Source organism: Octopus sinensis, linkage group LG5 (genome assembly GCF_006345805.1).
Source record: "Octopus sinensis linkage group LG5, ASM634580v1, whole genome shotgun sequence".
Classification (NCBI taxonomy): domain Eukaryota; kingdom Metazoa; phylum Mollusca; class Cephalopoda; order Octopoda; family Octopodidae; genus Octopus; species Octopus sinensis.
The window spans coordinates 62,300,933-62,324,277 of NC_043001.1; the positions used below are offsets into that span (position 1 = coordinate 62,300,933).

At 35.9% G+C, this 23,345-nt stretch overlaps 1 protein-coding gene across 1 annotated transcript in view; it reads right to left on the reverse strand.

Annotated features, from left to right (window-relative positions):
- Positions 1-7,726: 7,726 nt before the first annotated feature.
- LOC115212068 (ruvB-like 2) overlaps positions 7,727-23,345 on the reverse strand; it is a 65,381-nt gene continuing 49,762 nt past the window's right edge. Inside the window, exons 10-15 of the mRNA XM_029780877.1 lie at positions 23,250-23,344; positions 22,561-22,679; positions 20,810-20,929; positions 18,040-18,169; positions 16,628-16,742; positions 7,727-7,897 (exon numbers count right to left, since the gene is read on the reverse strand). Of these exons, the coding sequence (XP_029636737.1) occupies positions 7,875-7,897; positions 16,628-16,742; positions 18,040-18,169; positions 20,810-20,929; positions 22,561-22,679; positions 23,250-23,344 (602 nt within the window). The 3' untranslated portion in view covers positions 7,727-7,874. The remainder of the gene's footprint in view (positions 7,898-16,627; positions 16,743-18,039; positions 18,170-20,809; positions 20,930-22,560; positions 22,680-23,249; position 23,345) is intronic.

Consider the following 23,345-nt stretch of genomic DNA (forward strand, 5'->3'; position numbering starts at 1 on the left):
GTTACAATACCTTGCCTCGACGGGCAGGTTTTGATACATCTAAAAGCATGTGAAGTAACGTTTGTGCATGTGTCCTCTTCATTGTTTAGTAGTAGTAATTACCGAGAGAGATAGAATGATGTTGTAAGGGACAGAATTAGAGCTAGAGGCAATTGTAGGGTGTTGTCTGACAGTTGCTGGTAGGAATTTTCATTTCTCTCGCTGGCCAATATATTCTAGCAGTCCTTTCCTTAACTGATTGAGTCGTCACGAACTGCCTCGTTCAGTTGTCGACAAGTGACTAACTGATTTTTGCTTGGGGTGTGCTTGCTTATATAAAGATCTAGAAGGATAGGTATATCATTGAGAACAATAGATTTAGTTGGTGGTCTTGTTATCTCTATGCTAGCTTTTGGTGAAATAGAAGCGGTTAGAAAGGGTCAAGTAGAAAAAAACATTATTTCGGCCTAGCTAAAGGCATCTGGAAAATGTAAAACTGTTGTCAGAGAAAAACCATTGTTCCACCATGGGAACAGTTCTGTTGCAGCGTTAATTTAAATTTGGCTATGGTGGATCGAATCCATTTCATGCATGCAAGATTCACTACATTTTTAAGAAACATGTGATTTGTGGCAACGTGCGTAGTGATGCACTGAAGTATTTATAAATTCCATCCAAGGATTATTATTGTTATTACTATATTTATCCTACATTGTATCGACACAACTCGGTATGAATCTTAACTGGCTGGTATCGCCAGTTAGCATCATAAGGCTGTAGCCGGTATAATAGAATAGGAGCTTTTATATGCATATTCAAAACGTTTTCCGCAGACAAACTAAAATGATGTATGTATGTATGTATAAGATATAGGACAGCGCAAAAACCTTTCAACCTCAAAAGACTTTGTACCAAAACGGAAGTTTTTCCTTCTCACATCATTCTTGCATGCAGATGATCGTGACTTGTTAGCACATTCCAAGAAAGATATGCAACACATGATGAATGCAGTGTTGGGCCTTACAATTAACTTGAAGAAAACTGTTCTGATATATCAACCTGCCCCCTCTAAGCTGTATATGGAACTTTCTGTAACTGTATATGGACAAAGGTTAGAAGTTGTAACCAAACTTATCTATTTAGGAAGTACTCTGAGTACTGCTGGTCTTGATAATGAAATTTCGTATAGAATCAGCAAAGCTAATGGTGCCTTTGGTAGGCTTGGCAAGCGTCTCTGGTCACGCCGTAGTATATCTATCCAAATTAAAGTTAGGGTTTATAGCACGTGTTCTGCCATCATTGCTCTATGGAAGTGAGACATGGGTTATTTATCATAAGCATTTGAAGTATTTGAAACGAATTCATCAACATTGTCTTCAGATAATTTTGGGGATAAACTGGAGAATGACGATCAGTAATGTAGAGGCACTTGAGAGAAGTCGTAGAAGTGTCGAATCGACCATTCTGCAAAATCGTTTGAAGTGGGATGGACATCTGGTGAGAACAAATGATAAAAGACTTCCTAAGCAAATTTTGTATGGTGAGTTGGAAGATCATAAAAGGCCAGCACATAAACTCAAAATGAGGTTCAAAGACTACCTTAAAACTTCTTTGACACAAACAGGAATTGCAGAATTTAATTGGGAGAAAAAAGCATAAGACTGAAATGGATGGAAGAAAAGAGTGCCCAGTGGTTGCTCAAAATTTGAAAGAGAGAGAATAAAGCACGAGAAGATCAGAAAAAAGCTTACAAAGAATGAACCAGTAGAAATTGAAGGCGTGTTGATTTTTACGTGTGTGGTTTGCAGGAGGAAATGCTTAAGTTGTACAAGTCTGGTCAGCCATCAAAGAAGCCACAGGAATCAACCCCTTATAAATTGTGATACAGTTATTGTTCACAACAGAACATATACAACCTGTGGAAAGGTGTGCCGTTCAGTTGGAGGAGTAAAATGACATGTCAAAAAAACTTTGTACTGTGGAACCGGTTCCTTCTACCAGCCAGCACAACCGTGCATTTTGCAGTAAAATGTGCAAATCTTTGTCAGAGCTCACGAGTCATATAAGGACCTCACATTGCATTATCAATGACTCATTTCAATGATTCTTTCTAGCAATGACTTTATATCCGAGAAACCAGCCACTATGTATGTGTGTATTACGCATGCATGCATGCATTCATACATACATATATACATACGTATGTACATACGTCCGGCTACTTATCCCAACAGTATTTACAGCTGACGTCACAAAAATGAACAATCTTGTTAATGGCACAAAATTGTGATAATTTGAGACCGATAACTGATGAAGGATGAGCATGTTTACAGTGATCTGTGCCGAGTGAATGCTTCTAAGAGTTACCTGACAAAATTGAATTTTTCAGCTAAAAATGCAATTTGAGAAGCGTATTAATTATGAGTGGCTTAAAAATATTTTGAAACCGGATTATTGAATCTTAACCAAATACAATGCAGTAGTAAAGACAACTGTTTATGGAAGATATATAGCATCACAAGACACAACAAAAGTGTTATCAATATAATTTCTCCTGATGATGCAAGAAATCAATTTTTTTTTGCTGCTACCACAACTGTAGCTATCATTCAAGATTTTGCAAAAGATTTTATGCTATTTTATGCTATCTATGACCAAGTGGAAAATAATTGTGCACTGGGATTAAACTTTTTTTTCTGATATTGACTGCAAGGAGAATTAAACCGTTACTTTAATTTACGTTACTTTAATTTTTGCTGTATGTTACGAGAAGGTATGTATTCTATTTCCTCATGGAAACTACTGTCTTTCCTAGTATTGTTGTCACCTTTGTGAAGGAGCGTGGCCTAGTGATTAGGGCATTCGGCTCACAATCGTAAGGTCATGAGTTCAATTCCCGGCGAGCTGGCAAGAATGAGTAGTACCTGTATTTCAAAAGGGCCGGCCTTGTCACATTCTGTGTCACGCTGAATCTCCCTGAGAACTACGTTAAAGGTACATATGTTTGTGGAATGCTCAGCCACTTGCACGTTAATTTCACGAGTAGGCTGTTCCGTTGATCGTATCAGCTGGGAACCTCGTCGTCGTAACCGACGGAGTGCTCCTTTTTTTTTTTTTTAAGTAGTGTTGATGCACTTCTAAGAAAATGTTAGAAATACACCAAGAAGTGTTATTCACTGAATCTTTCAATACTAGAGGTAGGTTGACTGTAATTTAACGCCTGGCTTTCTTATAAAGGCAATGTTTACCCTTTGAATCTATTCAAATCTAAAATGTTGTCTTTTTAGCTGTGTTATGTCTAACATAATATTTCAAAAACTAACTACATTGATGTTGGTTTTGTTATTCTTTAGATACATTCACAAGATCTTTCCTAAATGTCACGATGACACTCCACAATTTCTGTTTCCACTGAATGCACTTTTTGTTCACCTTTTCCAGGAAGGAAAGAATTCCTTCGGTTCAACAGGGCAATTTCATTCAGAAAATTCCCACGGAGATAATATATTGGCAAAAAATTGTCTTTAGCAGAGTAGCATGCGAGGCACTTTTTACACTCAAGTATCACTGACATTCCTACCACCATGCTTGACATACGACTTCCCGTTATGTGCTATATTTCCAGTTTGCCTGAAATGACTGTTAAATTAGCTCAATAACATAGAAAAACATTTTTCATTCATGTTTAAATATCTTTATCTTACCGTTGATTTCAGGGCATCTTCTCTGGTTCCTTCAGTGATTCTGAAACCATGCAAACAGCATTGTTGTTTGCATCCCCTCCCTGTACAGGACATCCAGCAATTTGGTTATCCCAGTTTGAAGCGAATTTTTGCTGCTTATAAAATTTCATCAGACACAAGTCAATTTCATTTGCTAGACAATGTTTTGCCATCTGCCTTGAGTGGGGAAGTGAAAGATTCAATCACTAGTAATTTGGAACAACCATCATTATTAAACTATGAAATTAGAGATCCTTAGACGTATTTCTAAGTCCTAACAAAAAAAGGCTTCATCAGCTATTACATACAGTGACACCCAAGGTGATCAATGACTTTCATAATTGCTACAACGCATACAAGGTTCAGTTGGAGATAATCTGCTAGATGATATGTTATAACAACTTTTCTTGCCTTCTAACTAATGTACCAGCAATTTTAACTACTATAAGGAAACAAAGTTCCATACAGAAACTTAGAGAACTAGCTGATGGTATCATGGACATTTCAAGTGCCAACAATCCTGAAACTTATTTGTTTATATCTTTGATATCTTCAGATATAACCTTATTTCATAAGTCAACAGACAAACTCTGACATTAGGAGCTCCCAAGATATCGTCCGCACGTGAAGTCTGGTAGCCATAGAAATAAAAGAAGGCAATCTTCCAGTCCCCGGAGAGGTTATTTTTCTTTCTGCTGGTACCACAGTCATTTTGGTATAAATGCACATGCATGTATTTCTCCTCACGAGATTCTTCAGCAGCTTCCAAGCATTACTTGTACAATATTCCATAAGATTCCTAACCAGCATGTAATCACTGCCCACCACAATCTCTGTGAAATGTATGACTGAGTGGAAAGAATAAGTTAATTTTTTGTAGACTAATTAACCCTTTCGATAGTAACCCGCCGTAGCCAGCCGAAAAATTTTTTGGTTCATAAGTCCAACCCAGCTGAGAGTACCCATTAAATGTGAATTTAAGCACAAATCTCATTAGTACATTCGTGAAAATACATGATTTCACTTTGTAAATAGTTGAGTTGGTGAATTTTGGGAGATTTTTTTCCACATTTTTTTTGGCGTCATTTATATTTTCGACTTTGAAAATGGACAGGAGTTTCATGCTATCAAGTAGTGATTCCAAATTTAAAGGTTTTTCAACAGAAAATATGGAGATATTGAAAAAAAGAATGAATGAGGTACAAAAGCATGTGGTGTACGAGAATCATCATCATCGTTTAGCGTCCGCTTTCCATGCTGGCATGGGTTGGACGGTTCAACTGGGGTCTGAGAAGCCAGAAGGCTACACCAGGCCCAGTCTGATCTGGCAATGTTTCTACGGCTGGATGCCCTTCCTAACGCCAACCACTCCGTGAGTGTAGTGGGTGCTTTTTACGTGCCACCGGCACAGGTGCCAGACGAGGCTGGCAAACGGCCACGATCGGATGGTGCTTTTTATGTGCCACCGGCACAGGGGCCAGGCCAGGCTGGCAAACGGCCACGATCGGATGGTGCTTTTTACATGCCACCAGCACAGGGGCCAGGCGAGGCTGGCAACGGCCACGATCGGATGGTGCTTTTTACGTGCCACCAGCACGGAGGGTAGTCGGGGCGGCACTGGCAACGGCCACGTTCGGATGGTTCTCTTATATGCTACTGGCACTGGTATCACAGCTACAATTTCCATTGATGTTAATCAATTTTGATTTTGATTTTCGCTTGCCTCAACAGGTCTTCACAAGTAGAGTTTTGTGTCCCAAGAAGGAAAGGTATGCATAAGTGGACTGAGGTCACGGGTTATGGTCTCACTTGTCCTGCCAGGTCTTCTCATGCACAGCATACTTCCAAAGGTCTCGGTCTCTAGCCATTTCCTCGGTGAGACCTAAAGTTCGAAGGTCGTGTTTCACCACTTCATTCCAGGTTTTCCTGGGTCTACCTCTTCCACAGCTTTCCTCAACCGCTAGGGTGTGGCACTTTTTCACACAACTATCTTCATCCATTCTCGCCACATGACCATACCAGCGCAAACATCTCTCTTGCACACCACAACTGATGCTTCTTAGGTCCAACTTTTCTTTCAAGGTACTTACACTCTGTCGAGTATGAACACTGACATCACACATCCATCGGAGCATACTGGCTTCATTTCTTGCGAGCTTACGCATATCCTCAGCAGTCACGGCCCATATTTCACTGCCATGTAGCATGGCTGTTCGTACACATGCGTCATACAGTCTGCCTTTTACTCTGAGCGAGAGGCCTTTTGTCCCTAGCAGAGGTAAGAGCTCTCTGAACTTTGCCCAGGCTATTCTTACTCTAGCAGTTACACTTTCAACACACCCGCCCCCACTACTGACTTGGTCACCTAGGCAACGGAAGCTATCAACTATTTCTAGATTTTCTCCCTGTAATGTGGCAGAAGTTGGTCTCTGCACATTTCCAGTGTTTATTGCTCCTGAGCATCTGCCACAGACAAAAACTATTTTCCTAGTTAGCCTTCCCTTGATGTTGCTGCACCTCTTATGTGTCCATAGCTTACACTTGGTGCATCTTATAGAGTTTCTACCTACACCTTTTCTACAGATCGAGCAGGGCCATCTACCTGAAGGCGTTTGTGATTTGTCTACCTTCCTACTTATTAGGACTTTGGTTTTAGCTAGGTTGACTCTAAGGCCCTTCGATTCTAATCCTTGCTTCCACACCTGAAACTTCTCCTCCAGTTCTAATAGTGACTCAGCAATTAGACCAAGGTCATCAGCGTAGAGGAGCTCCCAGGGGCATCCTGTCTTGAATTCCTCCGTTATTGCCTGAAGGACTATGATAAATAGGAGGAGGCTGAGGACTGAGCCTTGGTGGACCCCTACCTCTACCCGGAATTCTTCAATGTACTCGTTGCCAACCCTCACCTTACTAGCAGCGTCCCTGTACATGGCTTGCACAGCTCTCACTAACCATTCATCTATCCCTAGTTTCCTCATTGACCACCAGATAAGGGATCGGGGGACCCTGTCGAAAGCTTTCTCCATGTCAACGAAAGCCAGGTACAGGGGCTTATCTTTGGCTGGGATATTTCTGTATCCGAAACCAAAAGCAGTGACTCTGAAGAAACTGAAATAGCGATAGTGACAGCAAAGACAATTTTACATCGGAATGAAGTAAAAACTTTAAAAATGTTTTTATTAGCAATTTTTCTATCCATAGTCTTTCTTAGGAAGCGAAACTGTTAGACTTTTATTTTTTTCAGTATGGTTGTTTGAAGTGATCACTGCAGAAACAAACTGTTACACAGAATGCAAACAAACAGTATATGCCAGGAAAGCCCACGAAATGAGGGATCAAAGTTTGGAAAATTTGTGAAGCAAATACTGGGTACTGCTGTGGATTTAGTTTTTAGTCAGCATGACCTAGGGTACGATGTGGTCTGGAATTTATCACTTCCATACCATAACCAGGGCTGTATGTTTTTTGACCGATTTTTTTTAGTTCAGTCAAACTTGCAGTGGATTTAGGGGGATTCCAGTATTTCTGTTTATTTCACCTTTATGGTACACCTGTTCTTTTGTGCATTAAATTCAACTGATGATCTAGTGATGTGCACAATTCTTCTTTATCAAAATTTTGTTGCATACCCAATTGAATATTAGCTGATGATCCATTTTCTATGGTGATGTTTAAACAAAACTTTAATATTTTTATCTTTTGCTCAGTTTACCTGGATTTACCTGTAATTAGAGTCACTTTGAGACAAAAGTTATGCAATAGAATTAATTAAGAGCCCCTTCTTTAATTATGTTCCAAATATCACAATATGTTGATAAGTAAAAAAGTTATAGTTGTTTAATGAAACTAGTCTGAATTCATGATTATTTTAGAATTTAATTGAAACTCATGAGGGGTATATTTTGGTCACAAATATAGTAATGAAAGGGTTAAAGAAATCAACAAGGAAGAGGTGCTAATTTCTCACTCAATCAATCATACCTATGTCTTTTTTAGAATAACAATGTAGAAAAAGATTACACAGATTGAATTGAAATTTCATTTTATTTACTTAAAATTGTTTGAATGATTGAAGATAGAATAGTTCTTAATGGTACTAAATAAAGCTTCACACCAAGTTGGCAATGCATTCAGGTGTTGATACAAGGTGTTCCGTTATCTTCTTCCTCACACCTAATTAGTGTCCATGTTTTCTGCTGGAAGTAATAAAAAAGATTACATAAGGAAAATTAATGTTAAAATAAAACACATTCAAGCACAGTTCTAAATAATATAATGTTGATATTATTTTATTGGCATCAATGTGAAATAGTCATTACTTCATTTATATAGAATCATTATAAATTGCACATATGTAGGTATTTGAGCAGACTATAAATTAACCATGAAGGCAAGTAATATTTACATCAAGAGTTCTTAATCTATTTGTCATCACTGTCCACTTGTACACTGAGGAAATTAGCAGTTCAGCCCTCAATTACAGCAGCAGAAATACTGCAATTCAGGTGATAGAGGGATGAGTGCTAGAGAAATGATGGGTGGTAGGGAAAGCTTGAGAAGGAAACTAGGTAACAAACCCAGTTGTGTGTGTGTGTGTGCGCGCGTGCATGTAATAAGATGCTCAGGTAGCTCCACAAGGCTCGAGCTAAGTAGAAGTGGGTAGGTAAGTGGATTGTAAGTCTATGGGAAAATGAATGAGGAGTGGGGTTGCCAAAATGATTAAGTTTGAAGGGAGGGTGAGTCAAGAGCCATGAGCTGGGGATGATAGGGAGCGGCAGGAGAGTGAGGGACAGTAAGCAGCAGGGGTAAGAGGTAGACATAATGCATGAGGGGAGGGAGTCACTGTAACAGGTGGAGAACCCAAAATATAGTGCTCCCCAAACTTAGTTTTGCTGAGGAGGGCAAGTCTTTTGGAGAACCTCATATTGCCAGAAATCCCAGTCTTGTGCCATTTCATCCATCAGGCTTGGGCTCATAAAGGCAACTTTCACCACTGTAGGTTCTAGCCACATCATTTAATATCCATTTTTCCATGCATTCATGGGTCAGATGGAATTTCTATAAGCATATTATCTACTGCCAGATGCCTTTCCTGTCACCAATGATAAGAGTATAAGTATTGCAGCGTTTCATTTTTTGAGAAAGGGTAATTTTCATTTCATTTTATTTTATTTTATTTTATTAATGATAAAAATGATTTTAAAATGCACAAAGAGGACTTCAGTTATAAGTCAAATTCAATCTTACTCTCTGATCTAAAAAGTAAAAGAAAAGTTTTTAGAACTTTTGTTTGGACATTGTGCAACTGTCCAAACAAAAATCCAGGCCCTTTGTTTCCAGATCTCTATCAAACTGAATATGAAACTACAAAAATCCCCTACCTTATGGGAATAATACATCTTGAAGTTAGCTTTTACACCTTGATCCACTGGCTAGAACAAACAAGTTGTATTCTAAGGGATATCTTCTACTCTCAAATTAGGAGAAAGCTCATTTAAGTTCACTAGGTAGTTTGATGTCTTGTCTAAAATGAGCAATATTTTATTGGCACTGTATCTTTCTACAGTAGACAAAAATGTTTGCAAATCATTCTTAGTCATCTATGCTTTCTTATTTGAATGCCAAATCAGAAGCAAATTCAAGTTTTGCACTTCAATTTTTGGAGTGATACACGAGTCGGGGACTTGAATTTTATATCACCAGAGACATTTTCTCTTAGAAACTTGATGATTCTTGGAAACTTTACACCTTGATGTTGACTTTTCTTCTTGAGAAATAAAAGTTCTAGCAGGTAAGCACTTCCAGAAAAGTGCAGTTTCATCAGTATTGTAAACTTCTGGTATGTAGCCCTCTCCAGTAACCATTTTTTTTTCAGCAGCTTGGAATAATTAGCAGCAGCTTCAGTCTCAGCACTGGCAGCTTCTCCAGTTAATTTTAGGTAGTGTAAATTCAAGCACTTCTTCAACCTTTCAAATCAGTCTTTACTAGTCAGAAAAGGTTTTTATTAGAAGTTACCCCTTACTTTCTCTGAAAATACTCATACAAACTTCTTGCATTTTTTAAAATTACTATGTGTTTATTGACACCATGTGTTGAGCCTTACCATCTACCCAAACAAAAAATAAGATCTGAACAGTTAACAGAGTATTGTTTTTGAACACTTGACTTAATTTTCTCCCTATTGTCACATATTATTCCAGGTGTTGATGTTACAAACTTTTGTTTTGGAAATGTGGCTGGCTTTTTCACCTGTATGAAGACTTTTTCAAACATCAAGTTTAGTATCCAGTACAATTTTTTCATGGTTCATTTTTAAACTACTTTCATTCTATTTTATGGTTTCTTTCTAGACATCCTGAATTGTAGGTATTTACTTACAATGGAACTGTAAGTAAATCCAACGGTCATAGCAAGTTACTTAGTGATCCTGTCAGTGCTGGTGCCACATAAAAAGTATCCTGGTGGTTGGTGTTTGGAAGGGCATCCAGTTGTAGAAACCATGCCAAAACAGACTTTGCTGGTGTTGGTGCCACATAAAAAGCTCTCAGTCCACTCTGTAAGGTGGTTGGTGTCAGGAAGGGCATCCAACCATAAAAACCAAGTCAAAACAGACAGTGAAACTTGGTGCAGTCTTCTGCCTATCCAGCTCCTGTCAAACCGTCCAACCCATGCCAGCATGGAAAACGAATGTTAAATGATGATGATGATGACACACATACACACACACTGACAAACACATACACACTGAACATGGGCGATATACTTTTATGGAAAGTAAGAAAGTTTACCATGAGAAAATGAAAGCGATAGACAAATAGAGAGAGGGAGGAAAGAGGGAGATCTTTTCTGTTGCTGTCATAGATTTTGAAATTTTAAAATTAAGTGAAAATTTGATATATTGATGTACTTTTTCACAATGAATCTGAGTTTGTGATTCATTCATTTCTAAAAAGAAATTAAGGAAAAGTTAGAGAGGTTTGAAGTTTGATTATTTTTACCCAATCAGAAAACAGGATTTGTACATAACAGCTATGATAAAAGACTAGGTTTTAAACAAAACAAAAATAATGTGTGAGCATTAATACATACACAGTGTCAAAGGGTAAATATATATATCTCTATATATATTTTATATAAATTGGTGAAAGGTAGTGAGAGATTTGTCCCCCACTTCCTCTTATATACTCAGGTTTCACCAATCAATGCATTCCCCACCCACACATTCTTTGCATTCATGTGAAGTCCATACTTCCTTACTCATGCACCATTGTTGGATTTATCTACAATTCCATGATCACTGATTTCCCCAATTTCTTTTTTAAAACCTTCAAGGCTTTTCCTATCATTCTAAGTGCATAGTGCAAATAAATATTGGCCAAAATTGGTACTGTGTGGCAGGGTGAAAAAAATTCATAAATAAATTTTTTAATTTTTTGTTTTTTACTGAATAAGCATTTCTCATTGTTTTCAAGAACGTAGAGCAAAAAAGGTGGACAAAATCAACCCAGAAACAGGGGAGGGGGATCCATAAATTTTCAAAAAAATTTTTCATTAAAAGTTTCCCTACCCATCATTTGCAAGGGTGCAGTGAAAAGAAAATTTGAAAAATCACCAGCAAAATGGAGAAAATTCAACATATGTGGGTATGCTATTCCCAAAGTTCACCAAGTCATTCTATTGTGAATATTACCTGGCAACAATGGGTGTAAAAAGTAAGCAATGTTTTGAACCATGAAGAATTTGTACCAGATTTTTGCAGTTTTGAATTATTTTTTAAACATTTTCTTGAAACTGCCCAATAATACAGACATAGACTTGCCCAAATGCATCAATAAATTAACATTGATATTTTTTTCACTGTTATTACAATCATCTGAAACGGAACTGTCAAAGCATGATATTCAAGCAATTTTGTTATTCAACTTCAAAAACGGACGTAAAGCAGCTGAAACTGTTTGCGATATCAACGAAACATTTGGTAAAGAAATGACCAGTGAGTGGTTAGCTCAAAAGTGGTTTTAATGATTTCACAGTAGAGACTTGAACCTTGAAGATCATGAGCATAGTGAACGCCCATTTGTCATTGATGACAGTCAATTAAAGACCATCATTGAGAAAGATCCACATAAAACCACTCAAGAACTGGCAAAAGAATTTCAAGTTAACCGGAAAACCTTTCCTAAACCCAAGCTCTTCAAAAAGAAGGTTATGGTGACTGTTTGGTGGTGTACTGCTGGATTTAACCACTGTAACTTCTTAAAATCCGGAAAACCCATTAGTGCAGAAACATATTGCCATGAAATTGCCAAAATGAATGAAAAACTGTCTACTCCTCTGTCCCAGACAGGTCAACAGAAGAGGGCCAATCATTTTTCATGACAATGCTCGACCACATGTTTCACCAATGACACTCCAGAAGTTGAGGGAATTTGGCTAAGAAGTTCTTCCCCACCCAGCTTATTCCTCAGACCTTTCTCCTTACAACTACCACTTTTTTGAGCACCTTGATAGTTTCCTGCTAGAGAAGAAGTTCAAAAATCAAACGGATGCTGACAGTGCGTTCAAAGAGTTCATCAGCTCCAGAACTCCAGATTTTTATGTTACTGGAATAAACAAACTTGTAACTTGTTGGCAAAAATGTGTTGATTGTAAGGGTATTTACTTTGATGAATAAAATTTCTGCATTGTTGAAATATATTGTGATGAATTTCATGTTTCAAAATGTTGCTTACTTTTTATTCAGTCTGATATATAAAAACCATAAAAAGTCAGGAGGTATGAGCAGTGAATATATTTAACCACTTGTCATCCTTAGGATTACAGCCATTTCACAGCCTTCTCCATGTAATAATAATTTCAGCATATAATAAATTATGCTTACATGTCTGCACTAATATGCATGCTACACATTATACAATATTTTATATTCATAAATCAATGCAGATAAAGAAAGTTAGCTCATCAGATCACAACAACATCATGGTTACACCAGTGATTCAGTTCTAATGAGCTACTTTTCTTTATCTACATTGATTTATGAATATAAAATAGTTTTGTATAATGTGTAGCATGCATATTAGTGCAAATATGTAAACAGTTTATGATATGCTGAAATTATTATAACATGAAGAAGGCTGCGAAATGGCTGTAATCCTAAGGACGACTAGTGGTTAAACATATTTACCTCTCATACCTCCACACTTTTTACTGTTTATATACTCCTCATGAAATAATTTCATCAATTGGATCTCTTGAATTTCAGCTGCATGGAATTCTGCATTATATTCCTCTATATTGGAAATACTATGTGGTCTGTTTGTTAGCTGAGACTACTAGGGGAGCTTTCTTTAATAACCACACAAATTTATCAATCCATATATTGCACAACACACTGATAGATAAATGAGTGGATGGATGAATAGATATTCATTGCGATCCAAGAAAATATACACAGATATTCAGTGAAATATTCCACCTGATATCTTGCATGTATGTTTGCATGTAAGTATTGTGATTATAGTTTTTTCAAATTAAAATTATCTATACATTGATCTTAGCTATTGACTTCACAATTTGCCTAAGAGCTAAATCTTGTAACCTGAAGTTATATTTTGCAGTATTTCCTTGCCTTTTCTCAGCACTAAGAGACAGCAAAAGTTGTTTAAAAAAAAAAAAAACTTATGGGGAAATATATATATATATTTCGATGGGTGAATGAATTATCCTATGTTTACCATCAACATGGAAAATTCGATGAACCGATACCAGAGTAGCAAATTCACGTCAGAAACACGGTTGAAGCGACCTATTCAAAGGTAGAAACTCCAGGTTCATGTGCAGAAATTTGTGTTATATATATGAATAAATAAATAAATGGAGTCGAACGAAGATGTTAATAAAATTCCTTTACTTTCGACATATGTTTCGAAGACAACATGGTTTTATTCCAAAGGAATAAACGGTGTAAGATGCAATCTTCTCATCAGGAAAGAAAGGGAGCCTCTCTCAACAACAAGACAATATAATAATTACAATAACTGCCTACATGATAAACAAAACGTTAATAAGTGTTTAAAAAAAACTGTTAGTAGAATTGACGTCAAAGTTAGATCTCTGAGGACAACCCCAACAGAATTAAATTTTTGTCTAATAATTCTAAGATTAGGAATTCTATATACCAGTGTAAAATTTCTTCCGGTACCGATGTCTTCTTCTATATAGGTGCATCCACTTCCCAGTTATCCAAGAGAATTTCAAACCATTATTCATCATTTAGGGATAGCAAAAAACGACATAGTACAGGGCTAAGTAAATTAGTTTGGCGTCTTAAAGACAACAATATAGATTTTAAGTTAGATTGGTTCATACTGTCTGTATCCTTTCCTTTTGATAAGGGCAGGAGATTTTGTAACATTTGCAACTCTGAACTCTTCCATATTCTCTTCTCTAAGGATCCCCTTGTAAACACACATTTGTACGAGAAATCGTACAAATGTAAACACTGGCAGAAACATACATTTTACTCATATAAATGATTTCGATAGTCATAGTTTGAACAATTAGTTTAACGTGCACTTCACTTCAATAGAGAAATCCTTTCCTAAGCCTTTGAACATTCTTTTAATCAACGTACCCCTCCCTCTCTATTTTTCCTTTAACCCTTCTCTTCCTACTATCTAACTTTGATGTCAATTCTACTAACGGTTTTTTTTAAACACTTATTAACCTTTTATTTATCATGTAGGCAGTCATTGTAATTATTATATTGTCTTGTTGTTGAGAGAGGCTCCCTTTCTTTCCTGATGAGAAGATTGCATCTTACACTGTTTATTCCTTTGGAATAAAACCATGTTGTCTTCAAAACATATGTCGAAAGTAAAAGAATTTTATTAACATCTTCATTCAACTCCATTTATTTATTTATTCATTTATATATATATAACACACACACAAATAGGCATGTATTTAAATTTATAAATAAAATGTACACATTTAAAGGACAAGAGGAATCCTGCTAATTAGTGGTGCCACTGGTGGAAGAAATGGGGAAGGAAAATACAAGGACCCCTATCACTCTCTGCAACCAAGTTTTATGATTATTAATGACGAGAAATTTTTTAATGGTAATATTTCTACATTTTATATCATTACAACTTAATGAGATAAAATGCATGCATAATATGAATCAGTAATGCCTGTAAATCAATAAGAAAATTCAGTAGGTGCTAGGTAGACTATACAAGAAATGAGGGAGACAGAAAGACTACTGAGGAATTCTATCACATATTAAAAGGAAAAACAATTCATGCACTTTATCTTTGACAAAGACCATATCAAGAGTGAAACACACACTGACACACACAAACTTCTTCAGTTTTTCTCTATCTATTTCACTCACAAGATATTGGTCAACTTGCAGCTGTAATACAGAATGCCAGCTGATAGCATACATGCAATGAAAAACCTTAACCATGTGATTCTGAGAAGTTCAAAGCAGGAGGGAGATGAAGACATTCATAGATGAAATAAGGAATTCCAACAAGACAGTCTGCTGTAAGATACAGACTATATCTGTGGCTAGTATAAAGCTCCAGCCAGAAAGAAGCTAACATAGTGATGAAATAATACATATCACAGAGATAGTTCTAGAAAGCAAAGAACACAATCAACTAACTAAAAGAGAAACTAAGTGTCAAGTGTATTCAACAGCATCGCTATTTACCAAAGCAATATAGCAAAGAGAATCAAAATACCATTGAGAAGATGTTTGTCACTAGTCAAAAAATGCTGCTATTAGATATTAAATGAAGATAGTGAATAAAAATAGAGGGCCTACTCCAACAGAGGAATCAGCCATCTAAGCTGATGGCTTTATAGTTTAAAGCATGATAAAGAAAAAGCAAATAGAGTGACATCAAACTGATGGACCAGGTCATGAAAGATACTAAACAAGCTACAGCACAACTGATTAGGAGCTAGAAATAACCTAAATGAGATGCAGTGATGTAACTACAAGAGAATTACTTAGTAAAGAGTAAGCTTGTGTAAGAAGTGCAATGTTGCATGGTAGCAGGAGAGTAGCCTTGAGAGTAGAATTATGAAGGCTGGAAAGAAATAAGCATGCTCTGCTGAAAATAACGTTATTGGCAATGATTACTTTCTTACCATCACTCAGTTTTATTGCTATCCATCTCTCTCAATACACATATTTATGGTGATCCATCACTCTCCTCTCATACTACATCTTCCATCAACACTCTCTTCCTCATCACTATCCTCTATCTTCATGACACCTCAACAAATTCTGAGTTAAACATACATTGGCAGAGATGCATAATAGCTACTCTTAAAATCCCCTGCTTATGTTTTTTATTCAATGTCATATTATAACAACCATCATGTCTCCTTCTCTCTCCTCAGTAACTCATTCTTCTATTACCCTCTCATACCTCTCTTTCTTGTTCTCTCCATTACTTCTAACCTCTTTTTTTTCTCATTCCCTTCTCACACAGCAGTGTAGGATAGAAAAGAATGAATTAGTGGAGAAAAGTAGAGGAGAGGGGACTCTTGCCAGTAGAATGACAATTTCTTTAGTGATGCTGCCATGATAAAATGCACTCAGTGAAGTGAGTGGCAATAGGAAGGGCATTCAGGCATAAAAACCATACTAGAAATGTAAAGTACAAGTGAGGCATGGTCCTAACCTTTGAAGTTTGAGCAGTAACTCCAAATATGATGTGTCAAACAAGTGACAGCATGGAAAGCAGATGTAAAATAGTTATGTTTCTAAACTATCATTGCATACACTTATTAAAGTAGAAAGTCAGCTGGAAATGGAAATGCCAGTTTTGAAACAAGCTTTCAACTTTCATGTCAACTATTTTGCAGCATGCTATAGAATGATAAGAAAAAGGAAAGTCTAATACCAAGTTCATTAAACATAAATTCTTGCTGGTATTCCTTGAGGAATTGAGTTGAACGAGACTCATCCAAAAACAATGAATAGACTCTCTTTATGTCATCCACATCAACTTCAGTACCCTATAAAAAATTGAAAACAAAGATTCAGATTCATAACAGAAATTTTCTTTTTCAAGGCTGTATTGAAATATAAACCACTGCAAATAATTCTAATTTAGATCTGTAGGAAATCTGGAATCTGATGGCTATGTGGTTAAGAAATTTGCTTTACAACCATGGAGCTTTAGGTTCCATCCTACTGTGCAGCCTGTGGGCTAGTGCCTTCTACCACAGGCTTCTAAATGAAATTTAATAGACAGAAATTATGTAAGAGTTATGTAAGTATGTATGTATCAGTGAAGGATAGCTGATAAATTTGTCCATCAAACAAAAATGCCCCTCTATACGAACCAAGAATTGATTTATTTTAGAGATTCTCTTTCAATTAAAATTCTAAAAGTCTGGCATGACTACAGTCCAAAGACTGATAAAAGCATAAAAGATAAATATTTTAGTATAAAGATGAAATTAGCTCAAAAATTTGTTTATTCATGTATTATGCAACTGGAGCATAACATAAACTATGTTTCATATTCTTCTAAGCAAGGGATTACTTTCATTTCTAATAAATCACACACACACACACACATATATATATAAGTATATGTGATTTATATATGCATTTCAAAATGTAACCACATGTGAATTGTCGGTGATTTTCTTCCTCTGCCTTCCTTTCTATTGGACTTTCCTCTGTTTCTAAAGAGCATTGCTCGAAATGTTAAGCCATCTTTCTTTCCTTCCCAGAACATCTGCTAATACTTTACCAGTACCTCGACCTCGTGTTGTTGTTTTTTGTTTGTTGTTGTTCTTTTTTTAGATTTACTATATATATATAGGCGCAGGAGTGGCTGTGTGGTAAGTAGCTTGCTAACCAACCACATGGTTCCGGGTTCAGTCCCACTGCGTGGCATCTTGGGCAAGTGTCTTCTGCTATAGCCCCGGGCCGACCAATGCCTTGTGAGTGGATTTGGTAGACGGAAACTGAAAGAAGCCCGTCGTATATATGTATATATATATGTGTGTGTGTGTGTTTGTGTGTCTGTGTTTGTCCCCCTAGCATTGCTTGACAACCGATGCTGGTGTGTTTACGTCCCCATCACTTAGCGGTTCGGCAAAAGAAACCGATAGAATAAGTACTGGGCTTACAGAGAATAAGTCCCGGGGTCGATTTGCTCGACTAAAAAGGCGGTGCTCCAGCATGGCCACAGTCAAATGACTGAAACAAGTAATAAAAAAAAAAATTTAAAAAAAAAAATATATATATGTCAGTTTGCTGGTGACAATGATGGTTAAGAAACTGAGAATAGAAACTAACCTTTCGCTTCCGGCATACTAAATTTGCTGTTGTAATGAGCTGAATAGCATAACGAACAGATGTCTCCATACCAATACGTGTGAGAACAGTGAGGGCATCGTCACTCATTTCCACATCCTCTTCTTCACATCTGATAACAATAAGTGCCAACATATATTCCACATAGTACAAAAAAGAATGTAATATTTTTCATGTCATCATCTAATATTATAACTAATTTCTGTGTGTCACACATTAATCCCCTCTTTCACTATTCAATGACACTCCTACAATTCCTCATGATGGGGTAAGAGTAATAGTAGACATAGAGACAGCGAGGGCAGTGGTGAAGACAGAGAGAGAGAGAGAAAGAAAAAGACAGGGAGGGTGGTAGTGGAAGTAACAATAAGAGAGAGAAAGAGTGAGATGATGTACAACTTTGTTAAACCATGTCTATTTGACAGAAATTCCTGTGGCCAACATACTGACCAGCATACTGAAAACTATCATTTTTGTTTTGTCTTTTGCTTGGCACTTTAAGGGGAAAAAATGCTTTTAATGATGACTGTACCCCATTCTATTTTCATTGTTTTCCCCATCCTTGAACTCATGTCTCATGCCAGTAACTATACAACAGGGGAAAAAACTAACTAAATAAATAAATGGTAAAAAAATTTCAAATTGAAAAGAAATCCCTCCCCCTCCTGCTCTCTACCTATCTGTCTGTCTGTCTGACTATCCATCTATTTATCTCCATTGTCCTGGAACCTCACACCAAAATTAAACATCTATATCTTCTACCATAAATATCTGAAAATCATGAAGACAAATGTTTTTGCTTTATTATGATATAAAAATCCATGGGGGTAGGTCAGATAATTGTTATGGAATATAAAAGTGAAGATTTTTATCATTAATTTTCACTTTGAAAAGTGTAGACTTTTTTTTTCAAGATCTTTATATCATAAGGGAAAAAATTTCTCACAAATTCAATATGGTCATTGTTAAATCTAGCCATCATATGGCAAAAAAAAGCAAAGCCGACAAAAAGGGTGGTATACTGATATACTTCCCAAAACTAACATATTTGCATATGACAAGAGGTCAAATGGAATACAAATCCAAGGCTAAATTGAGTTTAATAAGTCTTCTAGAGCCCAAACTTAGCATGGAATCATTGTATTGAGAATGTTTATTTCCTCTCGCTGTTTTAACACATGGAGGGCTGGATGGGTAAACCTAGCAAGATATTCTTGTACATGTAAATTTCGTCTTTCTTTGAGAAATATTGGTCAAATTCTGCCAATAAAAATTATATTATGCAATGAATATAATTTTGTACACTATTAAAGTCAGATGCGATTTTTTTTGATTTTGAATACAGTCAGGATAATTTGTGTTAGTGTTTACATATTTGTGGGGGTGGGGGTCTCTCTCCAACTAACAAGTTTGCTATAAACTACAGATGTTTTTAATGTCTTTATATTTTTAAAGCAAGGAATTAGATTTCACATTTTGTTTGTTTTTTAATCTAGGTCTACATGCAATTCTGAGAAACATATTAGGTGGTCGTAGGATGTGCTAGAAACACCAGCTAAATCTCCCTTAAACCACACACCATTCCATTTGAAAATATTTTCAATTTTTTTTTTCTTTCTTAACCAAAAAGGCTTCTCTCATCGTTTTTTAAGTGTATAGTACAAACAAAATTGACCAAAATTGGTCCAGGTGGGTAGGAGGAGAGAGGAAGGGGGAATCCTAAATTAAAAAAAAAAAATTTTTATAGAAAGCTTTACCCCCATCATTTCCAAGATCATGATGCAAAACAATTGGGAAAATCCAACTTATGTGGACATCCTAATCTGAAATTCAACTATTTATTGCCATTTTTAATAGTTCATTAACATTTTATTGAAATGGTGTCAATTCCCAAAATCTCATGATTTTTTTTTACCTCCATACCTATTACAAATATGCCAAAACTCAAGTTTCTGTGGCCTGTGTTTTTGGATTTGGCTAGGTCTTAAAACGCTGCAAAATCAACCATTTGTTGCATGTAACAAAATAAGCTTTACATAAATATCTAAAAAATTGCCAAACAAAAAATTCTTTCCAAGAACCTAAAAAAAAGTTAGGCAACTGCTATACCATGGTCACTATTAATTTATGTAACTTGAAGATGATTATCACCTCAGTTTCAAAGATATGACATCACAAATATGGCTAATTATTCATTTAGGCCAATTAGGCAAGATTTCAAACAATTTGCTAACTACTGAAATTGTCATATTTCCTAAAATATTCATCCAAATTTCACAAATGATGTTTCAAAATGTTTCTCTTTAGATGCTCTCAAACAAAAAATACAGCAAAAATTACAATGTTAATACCAGTTCAAATATGCCAGGAGCATGTTCAGACTTGTAAACAAGTCAGTCACTGTGTTTTGTCATGGAGAAAATTTCTCACTGTAGACAAATGGTGTAAAATACAACCAAGTAGAAATTACATTTAAATATTTTCAAAACTTCATAGTGATAGCTATTATAATAGGCTATATCAACTGCTCTAATTAATAACTTCTGAAACATCATGTCTTTTGAATAAATGTAATGATTTCTAAATCATAAAATTGTTTGTAATATAGAATTATGAGAAAGAAAATTAAAAGTTTATGACTTTCCTTGAAAATATTAGTGACTCCAGTAAAATAGCTTTAACCAGAAATTGTATATGGTTATTTTGTGGTGGTATTTTAGCCGCATTCAGATTTCGTATTATTAAATTTTACCTGATCTTGAGAATCTGTTTTATTTCTTTATCTTCATAAGGAGAAGTAGAAATGATCAGTAAACGGTCCAGAAGATCTATTGGGATACCATGAGGACTTAAATACTGGGTTCCACGAATTCTGTAACAATAAATAATACAACAGGCTTTCAAGAAAAGAGCTATAAAACAGAAAACGATGCTTCTTTCATTAAATGAAATGATGAAATTTAATTGATTTCAGAAATGAAATTCCTAATATATCTTTAAAATATCTTTAATATCTTTCTAATATATATTCTTTTACTTGTTTCAGTCATTTGACTGCGGCTATGCTGGAGCACCGCCTTTAGTCGAGCAAATCGACCCCAGGACTTATTCTTTGTAAGCCCAGTACTTATTCTATCGGTCTCTTTTGCCGAACCGCTAAGTGACGGGGACGTAAACACACCAGCATCGGTTGTCAAGCAATGCTAGAGGGACAAACACAGACACACAAACATATACATACACATATATATATATATATATATATATACACATATATACAACAGGCTTCTTTCAGTTTCCGTCTACCAAATCCACTCACAAGGCATTGGTCGGCCCGGGGCTATAGCAGAAGACATTTGCCCAAGATGCCATGCAGTGGGACTGAACCCAGAACCATGTGGCTGGTTAGCAAGCTACAAATCTTTAAAATATGATCCCAAGACATCGTACTTTTCTTTTTTTGATGTGGCTAACAAACTGAAACAGATAACAAATCAAAGCATTTACCGTTAAGTGATATACTAAAAAGTCTTCAGTCAGCCATAGCTGTGAATTTTGCATTGCCTGGAACTATGAGCAAGAGTTGTCAACCATAGTCTTAGATTGATCAAAACATTGAGAGTGACATTCAGTAGACAGAGGGTAGAAGGCCATTGGAGGAACCATTCCTAATCTTGGCCAGTACACTTCATAAGTTAAGTTGTATGTGTCTATCTGTTTTCCCATTAATGTTTGTGCATAAATACATTATTTTCTATTTTCTAAGGAATAATTATATCTTTCTGTGTTGATAAAATAAAGATCAAAGATCTTCTATTTGGAGGGTTCCAGGACTCAGAAATGAACTGGAAGTGATTTTAAGCAAGAAGCATTTCTGCAGTACAATCAAATGTTTTCACAAAATTTGAATGTACACAAGCAGATTCTGAAATGTAATAATATTATATAGTGAAAGGTAATAGAAGTACTGAAGTAAACATTTAATGGTTTCATTCCCTTACCACCACCTCCTAACTGTTATTTAGGTCTAGGTCACTTCTGATCTAGCAGAACTCTGAACAGACATTCCATGTGTAACCATCCCATTCTTTCTCAGACAGTGTCTAAAACTATATTTATCAAATGAGTCCAATCCACGCCAGCATGGACAACAGACGGTAAATGATGATGATGATGCGTCCTTTCCTTTTTTTTTTGTCAAATAGAATGGGATGTTTAAAGGGGAACTTGCTTGCGGCAAGTCAAACAAAGGTGTCAGAGGCCCTCTTAACAACTGTGATCATTCATTTGCTAAGTTGTGTTCTTAGAACTCTCAAATTTTTCTTTAGTTTAACATCACTTTATGATACATATAATATAAACAACATACAATACTAATGAAATAACATTAATTTCAAAGTGATTGGTTTTAAAAAATCATTTTCCATCAACTGTTTATCATAATTAGATTCACATTTAACATAAGCTAAGATATATAATACAATACTAATATTTGACACTCACCGTGTGATACCACGATTTGTAGCCATTACCAGTACAGGAGCCATATCAGTTTCTAAAGCCCGGTTCAAGAATGAGAAACATTCAATGTCTAACATATGCACTTCATCAATGAACAATACCTGTGGATAAAAAAAAGAAAAGAAAAAAGATGTTTTAGACATTAAATCCAAGGGAATATGTATTACACTCAGCTATTAGCAGACATCAAGGTCACTATCACTTCTCCCAGGTTACTGTAAATGTACAGACTATACTGGTAGTGATTCCTGATTTACACAGCATGGAATGTTTTTTGTTCTTCCCCTACATATTAAATTATCAAAACAAAACTTATGCACAATACATTGACTAGAAAATGAAGGGGAAAAAAACACTATAATTCAATTCTACTTTTGCATGAAAATATATATTATTCTACACTGTCAACTGCAGGCTTCAACATATATAATGTATATCACTGTAGGCTCTATAGTCCAAAATACAAGTAGCAAATGAAAATATACTGTCATGGGAACTCCACTTTGCCTTTTATTCTCCCACCATCCCAGGTATATGAAATATCCTCTCATCTTGCACAGGTGTTGAGTTAATTGAATGTTCTGTCTTAATATGACAAAAGCAATAGTAAAATGAACACAAGTAATACTTTTAGAAATGTAACAGTAGCAAATTATAGAAAAATAACTCACACCAGGAACAATTTCAGCTTTTCCTTCTTCTCGCCATTCAGCAACCTTACAGTTAATTTGCTCTCTTACTTCAGCCTTTATTTCACCAGTATCACC